This window comes from Ursus maritimus (assembly GCF_017311325.1).
Source record: "Ursus maritimus isolate PB19 chromosome X unlocalized genomic scaffold, ASM1731132v1 scaffold_X1, whole genome shotgun sequence".
In the NCBI taxonomy this organism is placed as follows: Eukaryota; Metazoa; Chordata; class Mammalia; order Carnivora; family Ursidae; genus Ursus; species Ursus maritimus.
The window spans coordinates 107,590,714-107,618,360 of record NW_024423319.1 but is presented as its reverse complement, the minus strand read 5'-3'; the positions used below and the strand labels follow the sequence as shown (position 1 = coordinate 107,618,360).

Genomic DNA, 27,647 nt, shown 5'->3' with positions numbered 1-27,647 from the left:
TTTCCAAAGAAGACATCCAGATGGCCAACAGACACATAAAGAGATGTAGTGAAGAGACCTTATAAATACAAAAGAACCAATAAATATTAAGAACTAAAAAGAAATTTGATAAAAAGCAAACATTATGTTTTTTGGGGTGCCTGGGTGGTGCAGTCGGTTAAGCATCCAAGTCTTGGTTTCAGCTCAGGTCATGATCTCAGGGTCCTGAGATTGAGCCCTGAGTCAGTCTGCTTGAGATTCTGTCTCTCCCTCTGCCCCTCCCTGCCATGGACTCTCTCTCTCCCTCTCTCTCTCTCTCTCTCTCATAAATAAATAAATTTAAAGAAAGAAAAGCAAACATTATATTTCTTGAGTTTAACTCTCTTCTAAGCTGTTTCCTGAATTTTTTTTCTAAACTATGTCCTGAATATTTTTTATCCCTATGTAAACTTAAGAACAACTCATTTCCTATTATTCAAGATCTTAACTTAAGGCTATTGCATTTGGGGGCTTTTCAAAATCTGTTCCTATTAATCACAATTTTCCTTTTCCCTTTTATAGGTCACCATTTGCTGCTGTCACAGACTATTCAGTTACAAGGAATAATGTCATACAGCTCTGCTTGGAATTGACAACAATTGTGCAACAGGTATTAGCTGACGTTTCCTTTTGTTAATTTATTATCTATTTCATATTCTAACAATGCAAAGTATTCTTTTTTACCAAGAGTTTATAAGATACTAGTTTGGGAGTTTCTCACGCAAAGAGAAATGGTTCTAAATAAACCAGATATATGGTTTGGGAAACTATTCCTATGGCCCAATAAACAAGCATTTTATTTACCAGAAGATGTAAAAGTAAACTGAACCTCTAGAGAAATCATTATAGGATTGTAAGTCTGGTAGTCTCACATTTTAGTGGGGAGGGTTGTACTGCCTTTCACAAAATGAGATTGCCCCATTTAGATAAAACAATCTAAGACTTTTGCTCTAAGACACTGTTCTTTATTAGTACAACCATTAGTTTCACTTATATATTGCACATGTGAAAAAATGTACATAATAGCTTTTAAAAGTGATCTATTTACATGTCTTGGTTTTTCACTTTGAATATTATCCAACCCATGGATCCCCAAATCAAATGCCTTCAGGAGTGCTGCAGCTACTATATATGTTTGAATCAAGACTAGGATAAGATATGGAGAAACGTTATAGTGGTGAATTGACTATTGTACATATTTTACAGCATTTAATTAAATGTAATAACACAGCTGAGAAGTCTGAGGCCCATAGTCACAAGGCTGTGTAAACCCCAATGGCAGCCTGTTGTTCTCAGGTGCCAGCGTTTGTTAACCTATCTAGTGATGGAGAAAGAAAGACGAGAAAATAAGATGATACAGAAAATTATTGGGGAAGTTGATGATTTAATTTATTCTTGTACTCCCTGGCCTTTATTACCAGGGATAATTATAGGAAGGAGAGTAACTTTGTGACTTTTAATTGTGGAACACATCAGATGTTCATCAGGATTCTATCTATCATGGCAGTGAGAAAGCAACTCGTGGTTACTGAGAGACATGCGTGAAGTCTGTGAACATTTTTATGAGCTTTGAGATACCCTAATGGTCTCACTGCAAGTCTTTATATTTGATAGCCTTAGATTTAACTTCTGTTCAGAAATCTCAACTGGATAAACGGGAGAAGAGTGGCATTTTAGGACAAGGGTCAATAAACTTTTTCTAAAAGAAATCAGATATTAAGTATTTAAGGTTTTGTAGGCTAAGTAGTGCAGGCTATTAGTGTCTGTTGGAATTACTCAACTCCGCTGTTGTAGAGCAAAAGCATCTGTAGACAATGTGTAAATGGATGGGGGTGGTTATGTGCCTATAAAACTTGTTTTGCAAAAAAAGGCTACAGGTTGAATTTGGCTCCTGTGCTGTCTTTAGCTGACCTGTGTTCTAGGGCAATGGTAGGCCCGTGTGGTCTGTGGATGAGCAGCATTTTCATCACATGAAAACCTGTTAGAAATTCAGATACTTGGAATACACCCCACATGTACTGTGGGGAGGGCCCAGGTATCTGCATGTTTGCTAGTTTTTCAGGTGATTCTGGTTCTCCTACATTGTTCTAGGAACCAGGGGTAAAAGCAATAATATAATCTATGGGTTATTTTTCTTATAGCTCTTTGTTATCAATGACATTTCTTAAAAAATGTATTTTCTAAAGCTCTATTTCTTTTAAAGGCATTAAACTAAACCAAAGATTTGAGGTATGGATAACAGATTATTAGTTTCTTCCCTTTTACTATGAGAGAGAAATTTTCTCTGATTTAGGGATATATATTACACAGTATTTGTATGATAATCTCTCATAGCCTTTTAATATAGATATGTGCTCAGTAACAATCTATATTAAACAATCCTAATAAAACAAGAATTATTAAGTGCTACATGTCCAGATCTGTGAAAACTGTATTATATTTGTTATGTAAGCAATTAATTTATACATGAGACCCAAAACAATTGACATATGGTGGAATTAAATGTGAGGATTAAAAGTATAATTTTCAACTTTTTATACACAAGAAACTCCTGTTTATTGTCAGTTCTATGAGAATGCAATCCATCTGCTATCAGCATGCAAGATAACTTCATTTCCAAGCATAATTATGACAGAAAGTGGGTGTTTTTCAGTTCTTGCCTCACCTCCAAACATCTAGACCTGATTAGCCTATTTAAAGTTTGCTTTTGAGTAATTGGCCAACTCTCTGTTGCTTTGTAAACCAAGACTGCAAATCTAAATGGCAATTATGATGTTTTCTTGACAATCTTAAGGAAGAGTATTCAGGTGTATTCATTTTCTCTATGTTTTCCCATATCAAAAGGGTATCAACAAAGTGATCTTGAAAAAAAATTAGCTTTACTTAAGTATAGAGTGAGGTCATAAATGGAGAGTTTTTCTTCAAATGTTACATTGAGAAGAATGGCTGAAATGATTTTCAGTGAATTAAGATCTCCTATAGAGAGATTGTCCAGTGGTGAAAGTGTGGTTTGTGTCAGATATGACTAACTCCCACCCATTCTGCTATTTTAAGAACCTACCATCCAGGTAACAAGTGGTTCAGCTTTTGTTTCTGGAATGTATAAATACCTGCTATTGACAACTACTTCACAATAAACGTATGCCATTCTGATATTGCCGTCATTGGCTTGTTTATGCTCTCAGCAGGACCTTTAACAGCTGCATTGTGTGGCCCAACATTCTCTTTAAGAATTTGACATTCTCCTTAGGAATTTGCTTCAAAGCATTAACAGGTATAAGTGTTTCTGTTTACAGGTCAGGAAACATTAGGTAGAGTAGCGAGAGATGCTTTCAGAAGTTGAACTGTGTGTACATTCCGACTTGACCACATACAGAATTAATGAAAACCCTCCAAATAACTGAAATACTCCAAATATACTCAGATGTAGAAGGACCTTCTGTACTCTCCACCCACTGTACGCTGTGTTTTAAAGAGGATGCCTTGTTCTTCATAGGACATGTTGCTCTAACATCACCTGTTTCTATTTTTTAAAGTTCAGCAGCTTGTAACATATGTCACAGTTCTTTCTCTCATTTTCCTATCACATGTCCTGTTCCATGTGTCACCTTTAAGATGCTTCTGAACAAAAACCTCTGTACCTAGCTGGTTTAGGTTCTTGCCTTGCCCACCCCATCCCAACTTGTACCTGACCAGATATCTGAATTCATCCACTTTAACTAGGTCTTTTCTGTTGTATCTTTTTAAAAAAAAAAAGATTTTATTTATGTATTTGAGAGAGGGAGAGAACACAGGGGCAGACTCCCCACAGAGCAGGGAGATGGATGTGGGACTTGATCCTAGGACCCTGGGACCATGACGCTTAACCAACTGAGCCACCCAGGCTCCCCTTTTCTGTTGTACCTTAGAGTAAATGTTAAGATACCAATTTCTCTTAACAAAATACATCTTCATGACATCCTAATTTACTTTACTTTTGAGTACAGAATCTATCATTGTCATACTGGTTATCCCAAAGCCCAGCTTCGTTAGTTTTAGCAATTTTCTTCTGATTTCCAAATTGATTACAAACTCCTTTCTTTGGAATTCAAGGCAGTTCCAAGTATGGTCCTATCATAATTTCAGTTTTATCTTCAGGTACTCCCATAAATTGTAATTGTAGTCCACTTTGTGTGGTTGAGTTATTGTTGGTAAAATAGATTTTGTAGTCTTATCTTTTTATGGTGTGGGGTCTCCTCAGAACATGCTCCGTATATCTTCTTGTCTCAGTCTGGTAAAATTATGTTCTATTCTTTAAGGCCTCTAGGAAGTGCCTCATTCTTGAAACTGTTACTATTTCCCACAACTCTTTGTACCTTCTTCATACTTAGACCACGTATATTTAATGTAACTATTGATATGATTGGAATCAAATATACCACCTTGCTGTTTGTCTTCTGTTTCCCATGTGTTCTTTGTTCTTTCTTTTTTCTCTGTACATTTTTATTATTTTTTATTATTCCATTTTGTCCTCTTTTTTGACTTATTAGTTATAATTCTTTGTTGTGTGGACAGATATAGAAATCCCTTGAACTTACTTTACAGAGCATTTCACATCTCACCTATGGCAGTTATATTCTGCTGTGAATAATAATTACCTGACTTCCATTAGATTATGAACTCCTTGAAGACGAGAATGATGTCTTGTAGGTGCCCATTACATACCTGTTAAAATAAACTGACCTGACACCCAATTATCCCCTGTGGCTAGCATATGCTCATTTGTACTCTTCCAAGAAAAAGTTGGAATTAAATGCTTAAATTGTTATTCATTTTATTTCATCTCCTGTAGTTCTGTCTCTGCTAGTTATGTAAAGAACCCCAGAGATATCCAGAGATACCCATCACTTTACATCTTAGTTTATTCATGAGTTAAAATAAGAGGATAGATCCTCATAACCACATTCCAATGCTAGAATGAAAGTGAACAAAACTCCTGAAACACTATGCAAATATAGAATACTAACAAAACATATCTTTTTTTAAAAGATTTTTTTATTTATTTATTAGAGATAGAGAGAATGCGGATGAGTAGGCAGAGCAGCAGGCAGAGGGAGAGGGAGAGGGAGAAGCAGGCTGAGCAGAGAGCCGGACTAGGGGCCGAAGGCAGACGCTTAACTGGCTGAGCCACCCAGGTGCCCCAGATAAGAGAACTTAACACAAAACATTTCTTTAGAGGAAATTTAATTAAAGCATGATATATTAGTGTTTGTAAATCATCTCTTAAATAATCTATTATTTTTCTACTGTTATATGATGTCATATCTTTGGTACCAAGTTTTTCTGGGCTCTGGTTTGTTATTGCCTACTGTAGCAATAGGAATGAGGTTGATGGATAAAATAATGAAATAAAACAGCTGTTTGTTGGGGCGCTTGGGTGGCTCAGTTGGTTATCCCACTCAGGTCATGATCCAGGGGCCCTGGGATGGAGGCTGCATCAGGCTCCTTCTCCTCCCCACTCGTGCTCTCTGTCACTATCTCTGTCTCTCTCTCTCTCAAATAAATAAATAAAATCTTTTAAAAATAGGTGTTTGTTTCTTGATAATGAAACTATGAGGGATTTCATTTCATTTATACTCTTTATTTTCCAAATTTTCTAAAATGAATTTGAGTTGTCAGAAAAAAAAATGAATGCTATATACATTAAAGTAATACTACTTTGTTTGATAAAAGAGCACAGCATAGATGAATACTTAACTCTATTTTAAAACAAATGATGTAGTTTACAGTCAGTGTCCATCTAATGGTCTCATTCAGCCATTGTATACACACTAATCACGGCATTCACTTGGAATTGTATGCAGTATCTGAAGACAGGAATTAAACTTAAGCTACCAGTAAAAGAGGCCAATTTGAATAAGTAAAGTGTAGATTTAAAAAAAATATCTAGGGCATGCATTTATTACCAGGCTTTCAAGAAATCTCATCTGAACAGTTATGATGATAGTTTTGCTTTGAAATATGCTGTACTTCAAATTATTTTTCACTCAACTTTAATTATTTTTATTCCCTTTGCAGCAAGAGGAGATGATCAATATCTAAAAATAAATCGTCACAAATAGCTTTTTTTCCCTTCTTAACACAAAGGGGTGGTACTATGAAGTAAGTGGAAAGTGCTTCTTGATATTGGCTACCTATATTTAAAGTGGTGCTAACATTAGAGCAGAAAGATATATAAATTTCTTTTAACAAGTTCTGTTTGGAGGAATTTACTTAATCTACTCTGTTTTACTTATTTACAGTTGTGATAGGTTTAGATAGTTGTATTTAAAGTCTTTTAAAGAGATCCCTCCCTCAACTCTTTCCTTTCCTCATAAGATTGGTTGTAATAACACATTTGAGCAAAAGGGGAAACTAGTTTTAAAATCGTGAATGAAAAGAATTCTCAGAGAACTGAAGCTTCATTTAGAGCACTGTTAGCAACTGAATCAGAAAAATGAAGACAGGTACCCATGCACGCACGCACGCCCTTATTTATTTATTTATTTGAGAGAAAAAGAGAGAGAGACCGGGCACAAGCCAGGGCGGGTGGGCAGAGGGAGAAGCAGACTCCCCACTGAGCGGGGAGCCTAATACACAGGACTCAATCCCAGGACCCCCGGATCATGACCTGAGCTGAAGGCAGGCGCTTAACTGACTGAGTGACCCAGATGCCCCAGTACCCACGCACTTCTTGTCAGTATTGAAATAATTTCCATGATGCCTGCCCTCTAAGGTAACAGCTTGATCTAAAATTACTCTACTGTGCCATTTTTATATTTTCCACTTCAAACACAAAAATGATTAGATTGTTCCTAGTTAAGAAGTGGGCACAAAAGTATCAGTTTGTAAAGTGAAACTTTGATGGAATTCAGAATACTTGGGGCAAGGGACTGAGGGTAGGAATAGTGAGTATTGGGAGACTTGAGGCTTAGCTCCGTTGCTTCATGACGAACCATTTGCATTTCCTTGTGCCATCTATAAACAGAAGTAATTCTGTTGTGAGAATCAAATTAGATGTATTAAAATACATGTGAAGTGGAAAAAGGAAAGTAATATGTATAAAATGGGTGAGAAATAAAGAGACTTGATAAGAGGAATTAGAGTAACAACTTTGTCTTAAATAATGAATATACACAGATTTTTTTCTCCATTTAGTGTTAGTTTTCTTTAGCTGCATATACAGTGACATCTGAATTACATGCTGAGAGAAAAATTTCAACAGGTTGTGAAACATTTTAGATCAGGTTTTGAAATGTTGTATACCAAAGTGAAAAAAGTCCTTTTAAAATTCAGGTTCTGGTAATTTACTTTTACCTGAAATGTCTCCTCTAAACTGTATGTATTAAAATGTCTTGCTCTTTTCTTTTGGGCTTCTCATTTTTCAACCTTTTTAGATCCATTTTCCCTGTCCTTGGACATCACTGTCTTTTTGAATAGTGTTTGAAATATTACTTTAGCTTACCATTCCCAGCTGAAAGTTGGGTAAAAAAGAGAAAAGATCAGTAGTCTCTCACATGAGATTGTGGGGTTTTTTTTGGTTTTTGGTTTTTTTTTTTAATTTTTTATTATGTTATGTTTGTCACCATACAGTACATCCTTAGTTTTTGATGTAGTGTTCCATGATTCATTGTTTGCGTATAACACCCAGTGCTCAACGCAATACGTGCCCTCCTTAATACCCATCACCGGCCTAGCTCAGTCCCCCACCCCCCTCCCCTCTGAAGCCCTCAGTTTGTTTTCCAGAGTCCATAGTCTCCTGTGGTTCATTCCCCCTTCTGTTTACCCCCCTTCATTCTTCCCTTCCTTCTCTTACCTATCTCCCTGCTATTCCTTACGTTCCACAAATGAGTGAAACCATTCACATGAGATTGTTTAAATTAACTTTTGAAAAGAAAAGCAAAGAAAAAGGAAATTCTAGAAACCTTTCTTAAAACATCCTATTTTAAGTATGTAATTGTTACCTACTGTTCAGTCCACTTTCCTTCTCCATCCTCTAAAATTTGAATAGCATGTGCTCTTCAAAAAATCTAACTGAGAGAATCATCACCAAGACCTGAAAGTTCATTTAGATGTTGAGTTCTTAGATCTTTTGCTTGCATTCATTCCATTGATATTGCATGCCATCAGTGTAAACGTTTATATATAGTACATCCCATAGTATAGTTTTTTTCTACATCTTTAAAATTACAAAAGTAATATCTGCTTTATAGAAAAACTTGAAGTTATGAAAAGAAAAAAAAAAAACATTGTAATCCTTCCACTCAAAATCCCCATCATCATTTTGCTTATTTTATTTCATGTTTAGTATTATGTCATAATTTTTTAAAATTTTACTTCATTGTTCATATTACGACTTTTTAAAAATTCCAGTGTAATTAACATACAGTGTTATATTATTTTTGGGTGTACAGTATAGTAACCCAGCAATTCTGTACATTACTCAGTGTTCATCATGCTAAATGTACTCTTAATCCCCATCACCTATTTCACCCATCCCCCCATATCTCCCCTGTGGTAACCACCAGTTTTTTCTCTGTTTAAGAGTCCATTTGTCTCTCTTTTTTTGTGTTCATTTTGTTTTCTTAAATTCCATGTATGAGTGAAATGATATGGTATTTGTCTTTCTCTGACTGACTTATTTCATTTAGCATTATACCCTCTAGATTTATCCATGTTGTTACAAATGGCAAGATTTAAGTCTTTTTTATGGCTGAGTAATATTGCCTTGTATATATATACCACTTCTTTATCCGTTCATCTATCGATGGACCTTTGGACTGCTTCTGTATCTTGGCTATTGTAAATAATGCTGAAATAAACATAGGGGCACATATATCTTTTTGAATTTAGTGTTTTTGTATTCTTTAGGACTTTGTTTTTTTTTAAGTTTATAAAATGACAATATTCATTAATTTTTTAAAATACGGAGAACTATAAAGAATATTTACACACATCCCAACCTAAGCACCAGAAACAACTGTGCTATTACTTTGAGCTTTCCTAAAATAAATATCTGTATTTAAATTGTAAGTCTGACTTTCTTACAATTCATTTGTTCCATTTTGCTCTACATTTACCCATCAGATGTACTTTACTTCTTTTATTTTTTAAATTTAATTATTATTTTTTAAATTGAAGTATAATTGACATAAAATATCCTATTAGTTTCAAGTATACAATATAGTGATTTGATATTTCTATACATGATGAAATGAGCCTCCCAGTAAGTCTAGTTGCCATCTGTCACCATGCAAAGTTATTACAGTATTATTGACTATATTTCCTATGCTGTACATTATATCCCCATGACTTACTTATTTTATAACTGGAAATTTGTACCTCTTAATCCCCTTTACTTATTTTTCTTGTCATCCTGACTTCTTCCTCCTCTAGTAACCAGCAGTCTGTTTCCTGTATCTGTGAGACTGTTTCTGTTTTGTTTTGTTTGTTTGCTTGCTTGCTTTTTTAGATTCCACATATAAGAGAAATCATATAAGATTCATCTTTCTCTGACTTACTTCACTTAGCATAATGCCCTCTAGATCTATCCATGTTGTTGCACATGGCAATATTTCATTCTTTTTTATGGCTGAGTAATTCTCCATTGGGGGTGTGTGTATGTATACACACATCTTTATCTACTCATCTATGGATAGACAGTTTGCTTCTTTATCTTAGCCTTGTAAATAATGCTGCAATGAACATGTATCTCTTTGGTGTTACCATTTTCTTTGGATAAATATCCGGAAGTGGAATTGCTAGATCATATGGTAATCCTATTTTTAATTTTTTGAGGAACGTCCATTGTGTTTTCCATAGTGGTGACACCAATTTACATTCCCACCAAAAGCATATGAGTGTTCCCCTTTTTTTAACATCCTCACGAACACTTGTTACTTTTTGTCTTCTTGATAATAGTCAATCTGACCAGTGTTTTTTTATTTTTCAATCTTTATTTAAGAAAATGGAAAAAATATTCTTCAAAAATCAATATTGAAAGCATTTATTTTTGATGGACAACTCTGTCTGAATTATGTGTGTTTTCTAACCACTTTTCTTACCTTTTACACTATTTTAAATACAAATCAGTAAAAGTAAATTATTCATGAAGTATTTTCTAAATATGCACTTAAAATAAAAATATAAATGAGCATATTGAGTGTATTGCCCTTTTTTAATTGTATTCCTATTTGAATCTAATCTATCCTGTTTTAAGCAGGTTGTTATTTACTCAAGACAAACACTTAAGAGAAAAGAAGAGCTTTTTTTAGGACTTATTGAATTGGTATTTGTGGTTTAAATTCTTACAGCATATATTTGTGAATACTAAAAAAATAAAAATAAAAAATAGAGATTGCAGCATTTTTTAAAAATAAATAGCCTAGAAGTGATTTTTTAAAGTTTCATTAAGGATTGGAGCACCTGGGTGGCTCAGTCAGTTAAGTGTCTGCCTTTGGCTCAGATCATGATCCCAGCCAGGGTCCTAGGATCGAGCCCCACATCGGTCTCCCTCCTCATGGGGAGTCTGCTTCTCCCTCTGCTCCCCACTTGTGATCTCTTTCACTATCTCTCTCTCTCAAATAAATCAGTAAAATCTTTAATAATAATAAATAAATTTCATTAAGGATTTATGGAAGGAAATTTGGCCTATAAATTTTCTGACAATAGCTATTATTATATTTTGCTTCATTATACTTTATCTGTATGAATAGTACCTGCTTTACCTTCTTGGTTGACATTTTTATTTTATTTTATTTATTTATTTTTAAAGAAAAACACTCATCCAGTGTGGAGCCCAACACAAGTCTTGTACTCACAACACTGAGATCAAGACCTCAGTTGATATCAAGAGCTGGATGCTTAACCAACTGAGCCACCCAGGCATCCCTTGGGTGGTTGATATTTTATATCATTTAGTCTTATGTTTTGTGGCAAAATAGTGTAGTGGGCTTTGATATAAAGTATATCTGAGTTCATCATCCTGGCTCTGCTTCTTGACACCCTGAATGAACTTTAACAAATTAATTTATGTCTCTGATACACTTTGTTTTACCTGTAAAAGTGGATCACACCTTGTTGAATTATTGTAGGGTTGTTGTGAATAATGGAAATTGATCTAGCCCATAATCTGGCATTCAGTGGGAGCTTAATAAATGGCCATTTTAGTTATCTTATATAGCAAAAGAGCCCTTGGAAACTCTAAACTCAGGTAGTTTTTGCTCTGCAAAAATTTGAAGGAGTGATGCTTTGCTTACTTTTGGTATTGTGTAGCAGTGAAGAAAAACCTATTTCTAGAATGTGTGGTTTTTTAAAAAGGACTTTGGTTTAATTTAAGAAGTTCTTTATATTTTAATGCAAATTGATTACTGTGCTTCATATTCTGGAAGATATTTTCATGTAATATAGGAGCAAATTTTGATCCCCTGTGAACTTGCTATCCCTATCCACATATTCACATTACCTAAAGTTGAAAATGGAGAACTCAAAATATGTAAAGGTACAATGCCCATGTATAATACTCAGTCCTACAGAATGTGTGCTGTAAAAGGGATATTAAGATTCAAGTAGTAAATCTATGTAAAGTTTTAAAGTGGGGATATAAGTGGGGATGGCATATATTCTATGGTTTGTGTAGTCAGTATTAAAACCTATAAAAGCCCAGGCAAGATAGCCTCTCATTCATCTCAGACACAACTTTAAATACTATTTTTGCTATATTAGGGTTAGTGTTTAACCCTTCCTGAATCAGACATTCTAGGTGACCTGAAAATTAGACTGGGGCTCTTGAGATTGAAACTGGGGCGTTTCAGACAGAAAACCAGGACAAGTTTTATATGTAAATTTTAAACAATATGGATTATATTACTTAGCATACTTGTTGGGGGGAAATATTAAAGGTGATTCTGGTTTTTTTACTCTGTATTTAAACAGTGTATTTAGTTCAGTGTAATTATACTTAATCCTTTGTTTTCTTCAGCTGTTTTACTTCATCATGAAGTAGCAAAACCAGTATCTTTTTAAACTTCTCTATATAATCCTTATATACTGAATCAGAAGTTAGATCTAAAACTATTAGGCATAGTACCCAGATAACTTGAGGACTTTTATTCTAAAGACAAATGTAAAACTAAAAATATAGAATTTGCAAAGCTGAGATTATATTACATATCTATGACTGTATCTCTTAAAAGACCTAAAATATAATCTTATAACCAAAATAAATGTAAATATACACATAGAGAAATCCTCATTCTTGATATAAAAATATAAAATGTTTATTGGTAGCTGTAAGTTTTCTGATGGCTCAGAATGAAAAGGTAAATAAGAGTGATGAGATTACTGCATGCTATGACTTTAGGAAAGCACTATTTAGAACACTGGGACATAATCACTTATTATTCTTCTAGCTTTCTGACACTGGCCTGAATTATGAACAAAAATTTAAAAACTTATATATTATATGAAAATGAATGCTGAAATAGATTGTTTTCATAACTTTGTTTTTTTTTTTGAAAACGTAGACTATATTATATTATATGAGCATCCTGCCAAAACACTTTTAAAGATGTAGACAGTATCACCATCTGCAATAACAGAACTAGAGGTATAGTGTACTATACTAATCCAATTCTTTTACATGGCAAATGGCAGAATACTATTTCTCAGACATCTGTTTTCTTCTGTGTATTATATTTTTTAATTTATGTAATACTTTACATATATATACAAAAGAATGCAGGTCATATGTATGTTATGAGGTATAATAATAAATCAAATACTCATGAATATGTCATCTAATAAGTAGAACATTACCAATATTGTTTTAGTTACATTTGTGCTCCTCCCCTATCTCATCACCCTGCCTCTTCTCAGGGTGTTTATTAATTTTTTTCCCTTAAAATAGTTTTTTTTTAAGATTTTATTTATTTATTTATTTATTTTAGAGAGAGAGTGTGTGTGCAAGCGGGGGGAGGAGCAGAGGGAGAGGGACAAGCAGACTCCGCGTTGAGCGCGGAACCTGACGTGGGGCTCAATCTCACGACCCTGAAATCATGACCTGAGCTGAAATCAAGAGTCAGACGCTTAACCGACTGAGCCACAAGGCACCCCTCCTTAAAATAGCTTTATATACTTTTCTAAACATCCCACTTAATTATGCTTGTCTTTGAGCTTTGTAAAAATGGTATCACTGTGCATATTACTTGTTTCACTTGATTTGTGTTTCTGAATTCATTTGTTTTGTCCATTTACTGTAGTTCATTCACTTCATATAATACTTAGTTGTGTATATACTCCAGTATATTTATTCATTTTCCTGATCATGGACATTTGGATGTATACCTACTTTTAAATATATTACATGGGAGGGAAATTGCTGTGTTACATAGTATTGCACATGCTCATCTTTATAATTGTGCCACATCCTGTTCTGAAAGTTTTATTGCTTATTTATGTAATGTATTTTCATTGTCTTCTTACTCTCTGAATTCAGTATGTTTGCCATGCTGTCTTATGATGCATTTCATCTTTTAAGAGGCTATTAAAATTTTCTCACAAAGACCCTAAAAAGATAGAACTTTTACCATTGTTGCTATGTTATGTACATGGAAGCAGATACAGAAGGATGGGTTACGTGATTCTTATCCCTACAGGTGATAAAATAAAATTGAGAAGAGAGTCCCTGATATGTTACCATTTGTCTTGTACCATGATGATTCTTTTTAAAGAATAAAATCAAAAGTAATACCAGTCCATTTAAGAAAAGATTCGCTGTGAGAGACTTGGTGAAAGCACATATCTGCCTCATGCATCTCTGTGTCTCCAGTGCCTGGCAAACAGATGTTTGTTGAAAGAATGAAAGGACTCATTTTCCCCTTAAAATTCCACCAAAAAAAAGGGCTACAGGTTGTAGATTTAGCTGCTGTAACTCACTGTGATGCTGATGAAGACCTAAAGAGAACTAACACACACACACACACACACACACACACACACACAAATTCTTTTCAAAGTTGATGAAATCCAGGTCTATTGTCATTATTACAAATACACAATTAGTCCTTTAAATTTTAAGGCCGCTTCTTCCTATTCCTTCTCCTATTAATCCTTGCAACTCCAGGAAGATGAGTGGGGGAGGTAGGAAACAGTGGTGACAGTATCAATCTCCTCCGTGAAACAGGTAATGAGCTAGTGAATTGGGGAGGGGAGGGGAGGGAACAGGAGAGGAGAGAAGGGGAGGGGAGAAACAGGGAGGGGAGGAGAGGTTTCTGTGGAGAGGACCAGAATCTAAGAGGAGAGGGCTGGTTCTGGAGCTAGGAAAGGTTACCATTACTGTCCAGTCTGCTCAACCTCCCCAAATAAATCCATGTGTACATTTTTGAGTATCATTTGGAATGCTTTTGTAGCTTAAAAATTCCAGTTTTGATTTGATACGAAATTTGGAAACCTGAGCCATAAAGGAATATAGAATATAATGCTATGAGACTATGTAATGCCACAGTGGGAGTTATAAAGATACCTAAGCAGGAAAAATCAAACGGTTCGATTAGATACTTTTATTGGTCCTGGTTCTGTAACTATTTGATGTATCTTACTACAGTTTAAGTGCCATCCTGAAAGGCATTTAAAAATGCCTTTCAAAATGTCTACAGTTGTGCTATTCAGCAGTTACTAATAATATAACTGTTAATTTCCATTTTAATGTCTCACTATTTTCCACAGCCCTCCTCACCCTACTAAGTATCTCACTAGGCTTTTGTTTCTTCACATTTAAACTGTCTACAGAAATATTTTCCTGCTCTCTCTCCCAACTGAACTGCCTTTTAGAATTGAAATGTATACTGCCATGGTCTCTTCTGTTCACTTTTGTACCCCTTCCTCAAATCCTATCTAGATAAACCCTATTCCTTAAGACATTTAAAAATTATTAGGAAGAACAAAACATCTATATGAAGTTTAATGGGCAGGGAATAATAACATTGCTATTTTGAGGTTGGCCAAGTGCTTTTACAACACATTATCAGAATCAGATTTGTTCCTCACGATAATCCGGCGAAGTAGGTAGACCAAATGTCATTATCTCAATTTTGTAAGTGAGTAAATGGAATTTCAGAGAGGGAAAGTGACATGATAAGTGACATGGCCAGGACTTAGATCCATGCTTTGACATTGTAATACTTTCTGCTCATTGCTCCTCAAGTTTGGCTTTACCTTAGAATGAAGTGAGGACCTTTTTAAAAGCACTGATATCTGTGCCCCATAAGACTTATTAAATTAGACTCTTTATGGCGAGGCTTGGCATCAGTAGGTTTTTTTTAAGATTTTATTTATTTATTTGAGACACAGAGAGAGCGCGCGTGCGCGCACAATCAGGAGGAGGGGCAGAGGAAGAAGCAGGCTCCCCGCTGAGCAGGGAGCCTGATACAGGGCTTGATCCCAGGACTCCAGGACCATGACCAGACCCGAAGGCAGATGCTTAACCAACTGAGCCGCCCAGGTTCCCCGGCATCAGTAGTTTTTAAATTGATTCTAATATGGAGCCAAAGTTGATAACCACTGTGCACATAGTTAACTAGCTTAGAATGAGATGAGTATGAGGTGAGAAGAAAATATATGTGTTCAAGAATGGTGTTTTCTCAAAGGCTGGTCCATGGACTATGATTCACCTGGGGAAGCTTATAAAGATGCAGATTCCCTAGACTCTACCATAGGTTGGCTGAGAACTGTGGATCAGTAGGTTCCACTATTTACAGGTGATATCAGCCCAGAGGCCACACATTTATAAAGGAGTCTAGTTAAAGTTTTGAGTTCACAACTCTAGTTATCAATTGTTCATAGTCAATCGGTGCCATAAATGCATATCCAAAAGGATTAAACATGTTCAAGACATCAAACGTAAGATATAAATGAAAATGTTCATTGTGCATTTGTAATAAGGGGAAAATCTGTATTAGAAAGGAATGTGCTGGGAACTAGGGTTAATAAAATAAGAAGAGACAGTAATAGCATTTTTAACATGTTATGAATCTTTATGCCTTACATGGATTATCATCAAAATCATTACACAGATTTTCATACTTATAAAAGATTAAAGTGTACCAAAAAATATATAGAGAGGTACTAGTTATAGGCACCAATTTTCTAAGGCATTTGTTTCTGCTGACAAAGTAGTTTTTAATAACCCAGGTTCCTTGGGTTGGATCAGAATGACCAGCAACATCAGACAGATAATTCAGATGAAATCAGGCTCTAACACAAGTGAAATAATGGACTGAAATTATAATCGATAGTGGCAGATTGAAGAACTGGTCAGAATTAAGTAATTAGGACAAGTGAGCATGAACAAGACTAATAAAATGAGGCAAAAATTATATACAAACACAAGATGGTGAAAAGCTAGATTTGCACAAAGCTAAGAGAATGCAGTCTGAGGCTGACTGCAAATTGCAGTTGTGAGGAAAGACATAGCATGTCTGAAAAGTAGGACATTTCCTGAAATGAAGTACAGCATGTAAAATTCATGGAATGGGAGCACCTGGCTGGCTCGGTCGGCAGAGTATGTGACTCTTGATCTCAGTGTTGTGAGTTCAAGCCCCACAATGAGCTAGAGATTACATTTTAAAAAAACATAGTTATTGCATTAAACTCTGCGTTGGTTAGGTCTTCATTTTCATGTGTGTTCTAATTTTATCCCTTGTATCTGGTGGAAGATTTTATCAGTCATGTTAAGCTAGATTATGCTACAATAATAAGCAACCTGGAAATATTTGTACTTTTAATATCACTCATGTCCAGTGCTCATGCTTCATATCCAGCCTGGATGACTATAGCTGTACTCCACATCCTCCTCACTTCACAGCAGAGAGGAAAGAGAGCATGGTGTAACTATCGACTAGTTCTTAATGTTTCTGCATGCAAATGGGACACAGCACATCTGCTCGCATTTCATTGGACAAAATAAGTCATATAGCCATCACTGACTTCAGTAACTGCGGGAAGTTTACGTTTTCTCTAAAAAAGGGAATGTATATTTAGAAATCATAATACAGGGGCGCCTGGGTGGCACAGCGGTTAAGCGTCTGCCTTCGGCTCAGGGCGTGATCCCGGCGTTATGGGATCGAGCCCCACATCAGGCTCCTCTGCTGGGAGCCTGCTTCTTCCTCTCCCACTCCCCCTGCTTGTGTTCCCTCTCTCGCTGGCTGTCTCTATCTCTGTCAAGTAATTAAATAAAATCTTTAAAAAAAAAAAAAAGAAAAAAGAAATCATAATACAGGTCTGGCACAGCAATGAATCCATAAAGAATTCCAGTACAGCATTATACTAGAATTTTAAGGACAATAATCTTATTTATTTGAACATAAGGAAAGCACCATAAAATTAAATTATGTGGAAAAATTTTTAAATATCCAAAAAAATATGTTAGTAAAGGTTGAGTTTGAAGAATTTCTTCTCTCTCCTCAATGGTGTGTTTTTATGCACTGGTGTGTATCTTAGTATTTTAAGTATAATCTACTGCAATATTGGTGACGATAGGTTTGGTGGGAGGAAGAAGACCTTTTAAAGTTTTCCAAAACATAAAATTTTGTCTTATAATCACTCAGTGTTACTACTAGAAACCCTAAATGGATACTGATTATTTATGATAATGATTTTTGAGGGTGTACAAAATTAAGCCTAGATGTAGGCTGGAACTATTACTTGGACAATTTAGTATTTATTAGGATTTAAATATATTATTATCAACAATGATCTAAAAATATTGAGTGCTTGGTATCAATGTTACCTTTTCAGATGTTGCATATAGTGAAAAGAAATGCTTCCATTTTGTCCAAGAAGATGCAATCTAAATAGATAAAATGGACAAACATATATATGGTCTAAGGAATTTTTGAAACTAATACTTGGAATTTGTTTCAAATATACCATAATTTCCATTTATTTTTCTGGCAGCCAAGTGGATGATCTTGAACTGATGAAGTAAAGTTTAATTTATATTTTCATTTATGATGGATCATAGAATTTATCTTTGCTTGAACTCCTTAGTTGAATTTGTCACAAGGGAAAAATTGTTTCTCATCACTTAGACCCTATACATTTTCTTTCCTTTATGATGTATTAGATGGTCATTTCAGTAAGTAACTTGAACGTCTGGAAGCTAGAGAGGCTTTTTATTACAAAGAAATGTTAGCTTTATTGTATGAACATAAAATTCTTGACATCTTTTACATAATAAAAATCTTCATGCATGCAGAGAAAGCCCAATTATTTTTGTTGAAAATATCTGCTGAGATCATGCAGATTAAAGTTGAAAACCAAACTCATATTTAAAATAATTTTAAAACTGAAATTCAGTCTATTTTGGCACAAAATTAGAGTGTAGGGAAACTAAATGTACTGTGCTAGTTTGGCAATTACAAATTTTGTTTTTAAAAAATGGCTTTAAAAGTTTCATTTGTGTACCTAATCTCTAAAGCCAATGTGAAATGTGTATTACGGAATGTGAAAATAATGAGTCAATGGACTAAAATATTCATAACTGGTAAATTGAGACTATAGAGTGTACAGAGCACCCTGAGGGATTAAAAGAGACTGTTCAGTTCCTTCTTTAAAAATACTGACCATCTAATGGGAGAGAGAAAGACTAACAGATAACTGATGGAAACATAATATCTGTGCAGTTAGTACATAGTACCCAGGCCTTTCAAAAATATTTAGGTCTTGACTCAAGACATGCAGAATAAACAAACTAAGCTCATGATGGGGATTAGCTCACTGCTTCTTCAAGTTGTCAAAATAAAGCTATTAAAGTTACAGGGATCACAGTCTCACCCTAATGAGTTTTATGGTCATTAACACCTTAACTTGACATTTTTACTTTTTATCCCTTTTGACACTTCAATCTTGATAAGCCTCAGTAGTTTTTAGATTTGTTACAGAGCCATTAGGATGCTGAAAAAAACAATCAGCCTTACTTCTGCCTACATTCCCAAGTCTCTATATGCTTAAAGATTAGTTGCCACACCCATTCAACTATTGGGACAGTAGTCTTTCATTGTGAAGTGAAGACTAGAGAGATTAAAGCCAGACTGGGGGACACCTGGGCGGCTGTGTTGGTTAGGCGTCCGACTTTTCATTTCAGCTCAGCTCATGATCACAGAGTCTTGAGATCAAGGCCCATGTTGGTCTCCATGCTCAGCGGGGAGTCTGCTTCTCTCCTCTTCCTTCTCCCTCTCCTTCTGCCCCTCACCCCACTCATGCTCTCTCTCTAAGAAATAAATAAATCTTAAAAAAAATAATAAAGCCAGATAGGGCTTCATTTTAGATGGCCTCTGAGGGAGGAAGAACTGGGCAGAATTTTGAAGAGCAATATGATGCAAGGTGCAGAAGAATACGGCTATGTTCACTGATAGACTATAGACGACCACTAAGGTCATGGCCACTCACATTCTCCCATCCCTTGTTTATTGCTCTTTGTATGTTACAACTCAATACCTTTTTTAACCTAATGAAAATCTTAGCGGATTCTTTTCAAAATGGGTCATTTTAAAATTTCAAGAGGGGTGCCTGGGTGGCTCAGTCAGTTAAGCATTTGACTCTTGGTTTCAGCTCAGGTCATGATCTTGTAGTCATGAGATCAAGCCCCACTTCAGGCAGGCTCCGTCCTCAGCGTGGAGTCTGCTTCAGATTCTCTCTCCCTCTCTTTCTCCCCCCACTGCTCAACTCTCTCTCTCTCTCTAAAATAGATAAATAAATAACGTCTTTAAAATTTCAAGAGATACCATCCTTCATGAACTCTACTCATTCCCAAAACAATAGCAAGAAGACTGTTCCAACAAGTTTTTGGTCATTAAGCCAGTCAAAATGGTGAAAGTGTTGCCAAGGAGGTGCTTGGGGGTGGTTGGTTATACCTCTGCCTGCCTTGTTTGCCAAGGACATTTATATATCTGAAATTTAACAGGAGCATTTTGATAACACATTCAAGAAGACCAATGACTGTCTTTTCACTATGGACGTACTTTTCACTCAAGGCACTCAGTCAGCTTTTGCTCTTTGAAGAATCCAAATTTAGTCTGGACTTTTATTTTCCATTCATTGCAAATCTTTTACCCCTGGCACTGCTTTCTCTGTGCCCACAAAGCTAGGTGATGACTTCTTTGAATTCCTTTTAATGGCTCTTTTCTGTATATCATCCTACAGAGAGAATTGCTTTCATTGTACTATGCTGCTACTGTAGATGTCACAATAGACTGGAATCTGCTCTTGCGGAAGGAAAAAAGAAGCGAAGCATCTGGTCAATAACTGGAAACTAAACTCTCATGTCTTTCTTTTCAGATGTTGCTTTATTGTTATTTGTTTGAAAATCTTATTAAATGGCTTCCCATTTTGTAACTGTTGGAAGGACCATAGTATATTTCTCTAGACCTGACATTCTGGCTGGCATGGTGACCACTAGCTGCATGTGGCAACTGAAATATAAATCTAAATTAATTAAAACTAAGTAAAATTACAAATCCAGTTCCTCCTTTGCACATTTTAATTGCTCAGGAGCCACATATGTCTAAAAGCTACTGAATTTCAAGCAGCACAGACATAGAACATAATTAGGATAATTCTCTTATCGCTCTAAGCTTTAATAAATATGTCTCTGTAATACCACTTTCTCCCTTTACTCCTGGCCACACAACTAACCCTTCCGTCCTGCTCCTAAATGTAAGCATTGTCTGAGCTTCTGTCCTCTGCTACCTTCTCACTACACATATTCTTTTTTAATGAATTTGTTGTTTTCTTGTGCCTTTAACTATCTCTTCAGTGTAAATACTCCCAGATCTGGCTCTATTTTAGATCCAATTCAGTTTATTCAGTTGCTTGCTGGACAGCTTTGTATAAAATGTCCTGTCTTTCAGCCACTTCTAATTTCACATGCCCAAAATATAATTATTTTATTCTCCCCAAAGTCTCTCCTAACATCTCTACTCAGCCATTCATCCATTTGCTCATGTTTGAACCCCTAGAGTAATGTTTAACTTTCCTCTCCCCATTATTCTCTATGTATGAATCAGTCACCCAATTCTCATTCCTGGCTACACGTATGTCAGGCACCTCTCCTCAACTTGGTTTCCACCATCATAACTACAGTTCAAGCTTTGATTACATGTTTACATTTTCTATTGAAAGAGCATTCCAACTGATCTTGCTGCCTTCAGCTTTTTTCCCTTTTAAATCCACAACTTCTTCCCCATTGTTTTCATAAAACGTATATTTGATCACATACTTCCTATGCTCAGACATCTCTGAGCACTTCCTTGAATCAGAGTAAAATACGCACTCCTCCATCCTCCTTAGAGATGAAATGTCTACTTGATATATCTAGGAAGATACACAGAATTATAGAGATTCATTATCTGAGACATGACTTGAAAGTTACTCTTATAACTAAGGGAAATGAAAAAGAACTATGAGAAAAGGAACAAGAAGAGATGGCTATTAGAGTTGTTAGCTGGACCAGAGAGTGTGGACTCCACTCCTCCTCCCCTTGCCCACAACACACACACTCACCATTTTAACGTGGCTGTTGAACACCAACCATGGCACTATGTAAGCTACCCTGACTTCAAATGCTCCTGAAAAAAATTCACAAGCAATTATCAGTTGACCAAATTAAGTGTTGTCTTCGTTGAATGGGGCTTCAAAATAAATTGTTACTGAAAAATAAAAATTTTATTCCCTTCAAAACAAAATTTCTCCAGGCTAGTATTCGTAGCTCTCCACAATATGACCTCATGTTATTTTCTAGACTTTGTTTCCTGTTGCATTCATTCCACATATCTTATGCTCTAGCCTGGTGTGCTTACTTCTCATCATGCCTTCATTCATGTGTTCACACAAGCTGAAGTGTTCTTTCCCCGTGAACCCCCAACTTCCAGATTCAAAAGTTATTTAAGGTCAGTAAAATACCTCCTCTACAAGGTCATTCCACAGTTAACAAGTTAGGATTTATCTGCTTTTTATGGGATCTTCTGTTAGTATTTTTCACATACCTTATATTACTATTTGATTGTTTTCTCCACTAAATAATGAAATAATGATGGCCAAGGGTCAAGTTTAATTTATCTTTGATTATGTAATAGTGCCTGACATTGAATTGCATTTACAAGATGCCCCAGAATTCTTTTTTGGTGAATGGAGTAAATGAATGAGTGAATGAATAAAACTAACACTAACTCATATGAATCGCTTAAGCATTGAAGACATTTTGGTACCTTGACAATAGAATATGTGAAGTATTTGGTATGAAGGTGCCATTATTAAAGGTGTGCATGGATGGATTATTTAAATATTATGTACAAGCAAAACAATATTTTTAAAGGCGCCTGGGTGGGTAGCTCAGTCGGTTAAGCATCTGACTCTTGATTTCGGCTCAAGTCATGATCTCAGGGTCATGAGATAGAGCCTGCCTCCTGCTCTGAGGTGGGTGTGGAGCCTGCTTGAGATTCTCTTTCCCTCTTCCTCTGCCCTTTCCCTGTGTATGCACATATGCTCTCTCTGTCTCAAAAAAAAAAAACTAATAATATTTTTATATTATATGTACAAGTATACTATAATATACCAACAAGAGACATGAAAGTTTATGGTATTTATAGTTATAAAGTTCCATGAAATATAATTGTATACAGCATTAGAAACATACACTATTTTTCTTCACTCTCTTGCTTTATGTATTAAATATTTATAACCTATGAGCTGTTCCTATGACTATAATACACAGTTAATGAGAAATATTACTTTCACTGAACATCATGACCCCAGGATGCTTAAAATGTGTTGACAAAGTATGGAACATCAATGGTAACACATAAGATAGAAGTGTTTCTATGTGTTCTGCTCAGTATGGCAGTTGCATCACTATTTCACAAAAACAATAACTGATTATGATCCTGTGTGGGCACGTAGCTCATCTGTGGGAGACAGTTTCTGTGCATACTTAGGCTTTTCAAAAAGAAAAAAATGATCAAAACTGAAGAAACACTCTCTATCTTTATGAGTATTATCTTATTAGGAATTTGATGCATTTAAATGTGCAACACATGGTTTGTAGAAGCATTATATGGACAAAGATAAAGAAGAAATTGCAAATGTCATTTTGCACTCACAGTAAAAGACAGCATGAGCCACTGAAGAGAATTCCTAGGAGTATATAGTGGCATAGCTCTAAATCCAATTTTAAAAATCTAAATTTAGTCCTAACCTAAAAATAAGTAGAACGTCAGAGGTGTACCTTTTCTTAGCATGAATAGGTTCTTTAAAATATGGATTTCTCCATATTCAGTGCTATTTTCTTTTTAAAACTTGGGGTATGATCTTTTGGGAAAATATTTGGCCCTAAGTGTTAATAAAACCCACTTTTGAGAAGCCAATATTTTAAATTCATGTCTTGATGGAAATAAAATAACTTATTAATAAAATGAATCCCCTAAGGTAGAGTATGGGCTATTTAAATATTTAGCATGATAAAATGAACTCCTTAACATGATAGCTTAAGTAAATAGAACATAGTCGTTTAGTTTCTGTTCTTCTCCCTAATATAAAGTAGCAGGTTAATATGTACTTTTTTGTATTGTTCTGTTCTGTTTGGTTTTTATTATGCTGCGTCGCACCCTTGTGAAAGCCTTTGGCTTCAATAATGAACAACCCGATCTGGCTGAAAGAAGGTAGAAGCAGTTATTCAAAGTAGTGAGCAGTTGAAGAAAGAAATAAGTTTACTAGGAGGAAAAAAAGAAAAGCCAATCAATAAATGGAGGGAATGTGTAACAAAAGCAGATAGTTCTGAGGAGTTGAGAGCTGTTTAGAGTGAGCCAGCAGATACTAAGACCTAATTAAAAGCCACCTTTCCTGATTTTTTTAAGGCAGAGTTAGTTGTTTCCTCCTCTGCTCCCCCAGCCCTATGACTTTGCCTTTATTATAGTAATTGTGAGTGTCCCAAATGTGTCGGTGCGGATTTAAGCTTTAATAAGTTCGCATGTGTGAGTATGCTACAAGCATAACGCAAACATCCTTTGACTATTCCAATTTCTTTTATAGTCATTTGGTTTTGTTTATTTCAAGTAGTAAGTTTTTAATTTTAATATTTATGACAGTTTTTTAGACTGGTGGAAAACCTTATCCACCTCAGTCACGGGATGTATCTCTTTTAGACTTTGTCTTGTTGGTTGTGTCAGAATTGTCAAGTATACATCAGTACTTTATTCTTTAAATAATCTTAAAGCTCAGATTATAGGTATAATCCTTTTAGTCACTGAGAATCAGGAGCTGATGAATGCGTTTACAAAGTTTTGAAATTTGACTTGAGCAAGGTATATAGCACAACACAGTGGTCACTTTGCATTTTAATGAGAAATATACCTGTATTTTAAAATTTTAAATAATTGGCCTTTCACATGTTGATTTCTATATTTTTGTGGCATTCGTACTTGTAAAGTTATTGAAGCTTAAACTTCACGAAGACATTGAGATTCTACATATTTTAACTTACTTATGTGAATGCCTGTCTCCTTAAACTGCGGCTTTCTGAGTCAGGGGCCATGTTTTATTCGTCTTTGTACCCTGAACACAGTTGATTAATATTTTCTGAAAAAGGAGGAATAGTACATCTATTATACATTGTCCAATTTGTTTAATATATTCAGTATTACACAACTGTTACTAAATATATTTAGATGTATTTGGTACATACAAAATTTAGCATCAACTGTATTAATATATGTAATAATTAATATGTACTTTACTGTTTCCATCCATTGCAACTATTATTTTTTTAGAATCCCAAATTGCTCCATCTTTGGCCAGTAAGAATCTCTTCATGTTGACTTCTGAGTCCTGCTGGCACAATCCTTGTAGAGCTTAATAGCTTCTTTCTATCTGTGTCACAGTACAGTCCAAGCTTATCTTGTACATTTCCTACCCCAGATTGGGACTCCACTGTTTTCCTTGAAGGCCTGGGAAATGGTATTTGAAAATCACTAACTGTGAGGGATTTATTCATTACTCAGTTGGTTGTTTATGTCTTTTCAGTGGGCAGAACTAAGAAATACATACAGATGTGTATACATAATACATCAAGATACTCTAGGTTCTACTTACCTTCTTATATATGTATCTACTTTGTCTCATGCTAAAATTACTTAGGACACCAAAAATGATAGAATGATAGTAATATCACGTAACTGTTCGATTGCTTCATCCTATGAAATGCAGTAGGTTCAGCAAAACAGTAACAGACTAACAACACTACTACCAACAAACAATATGATTACTGACAATAGTATAAGATTTTGTTTAGTAATTTTTTTTTGTTATGTCACACTAGGGATGTGCAAGTAAAGTATTATATTTTGAAGAACTTGAAATAGTTATTCTCTGTGTGATTATTGTATCACTAGCAGGATATCCATTTAGATCATATTTACTTTTTTCCTTGAGGAGAATCCCTTTGAAGCTTGAACATTTAATCATATTCTCTGATTCTGGGAAGGTAGGTAAATAATCAAACTTGCATCCATTATAGCTGAAGCAAGTTGTACAGGCACCTTGGGGAAACTGGGCAACTTTGCAGCTTTTCCCAAATCATCTCTTACCAAAGTAATTGTGTTTGAAATTAATTCTGTAAAATTGGACTCTTCCAAATTCAGATGTAAGTACAATGTACTTTCCCAGTATAAATGTTTTATCTATACCTTATCTCCCCTGTTCACATAATTCATACTTACTTTATAGAGACATAGATATGGCTAAATTTGTAACAAACTTCTTTGGCACAGAAGCCCTTCAGTATGGCAAGGCCCAATCCTTAAGTATTTCTATTAGTTTGTGAAATGAATCAGACCTAAATTTAACTTTAAAACTTTTGCTCCTGATAAGAATATGTAATACTTCTGACAAGGTATTGTGGTGAATTGGCATTATCAAAAACTATGTTCAACAAGATTCCTTTTTTAAAAATTATATTCAGAGGAAAAAATGAAATGGGCTATCATTCCTTAAAATATGCAGTACTGTGAAACATGGTTATTCTTTCAAAATTAGATGGTCAAATAGTAATTAGTTAACTTTATATTTTGAAGTAAAGGTAATTAGTTTAAATTTTTAAAATAAAGACATAGAACAATAATTCATGATTAAAATATATTTATCATTTACTGTATGCCAGATACTGTGCTAAGCTATTTATTTATTTTCTCATTTAATCCTCACAGTACCCTTATTGGGTTACTACTAATATTATGCCCATTTTATAAGTTTCTTAAGAAAAATGAACCATAGAAACAAAGTTTCTAAGCAAAGATTACTTTGCTATATTTTTGCTTGTTGTAAATCTAACAACTACAGGTAAAAATACAATGATGATTTTTAAAAACAATTTTTTATAATTTCAAAGTTTCTAATTTAGGTAAGAACTATGAACTTTATATTTATTAGTAATGTGTATCAATTTTAAACACATAATATAAAGGATATGTGATAGCCTACAACACTTGAAAATATAAAATCATTTTGAGACTAAGACTATTGAAATAAGTATTAGTGTTTTTCCTAATGTTCCAATCTATAATAAATTAGTATTTGAAATGTTGGAAATATTTCAACAAAAAAGTATTTATCACAAATAAAATTTCAGATAGAAAATGGTTAAAATTTTTTTTAATATTTGATTTTGTATGTTTAATGTATATTATTCTTTATTATATGTGTGTAAAATTGGAAATTATAGTTAAACAAAAATGAGAATATCTCTGTAACTGACCATCAGAGCTAACTACTATGAATATTTTAGTATATGGCATTCCAGATTTTTTTCCCATTCTTATTGCTATTTTTGCTTGAATTGTCAAGACTTTTTCAAATTGTAGTTCATTTCCTAAGAAATTATTTTAAAAAGCATGTTTGATTTTTTAAAAACTAATGCATATGTTTCTTTTTTTTAAAGGATTGTACTGTGTATGAAACAGAGAATAAAATTCTTCATGTGGTAAGTATGCTTGGATTTATTTTCATCTTCATTAGAAAATATTTCTTTAACTAGTAATTAAATATAAAGTTATAGCCTATAAAAATGAGCTCTGCGTATCTCATAGGAAAAGTACAAAAGAAGATAAAAAGTATAAAAGAACAGGTTAAATTAGTTACAACCATTCTTTTGTATCCTAATAAGTATGATACAATGTGACACAAATTTTAAGATTGTAGTATGTAGCAAGTTTGGAATGTAATGAAAAACCTAGAAAAAAGAGAATTTGAAATCAGAAATTTTTTTGTGACAAAAAGAGAGAAAAGTATTTGGTTATATAATAGGGTAAACAGCCTATCATCATTTGGATGAAATAATAAAATAATCAATCTGCCTTTGATCAGATTCTATACTCACCAAATAACCTTCCAGATTTTAATTTGGCAATATTCGTTTAATTAACTAATGACTTTGCAGGTATTTTATGTTATTACTAGAAATGGAATGTAAGTATATTATACTTTATAGAAAGGTATCTCCTTTCTTGTTAATGAACAGTTTGCTATTTTTCTTTGTAAATCTGTAACTTGGTTGATGCTCATCTGTC

The 27,647-nt window shown here is 34.5% G+C and overlaps 1 protein-coding gene across 4 annotated transcripts in view; it reads left to right on the top strand.

Moving 5' to 3' along the window:
• The window catches only part of CNKSR2 (connector enhancer of kinase suppressor of Ras 2), a 292,411-nt gene that overhangs the window by 100,833 nt on the left and 163,931 nt on the right, over positions 1-27,647 (top strand). For all 4 annotated transcript variants that reach the window (XM_040633558.1, XM_040633552.1, XM_040633548.1 and 1 more), the window contains exons 4-5: positions 541-628; positions 27,020-27,061. In XM_040633558.1, coding sequence (XP_040489492.1) covers positions 541-628; positions 27,020-27,061 — 130 coding nt within the window. The remainder of the gene's footprint in view (positions 1-540; positions 629-27,019; positions 27,062-27,647) is intronic.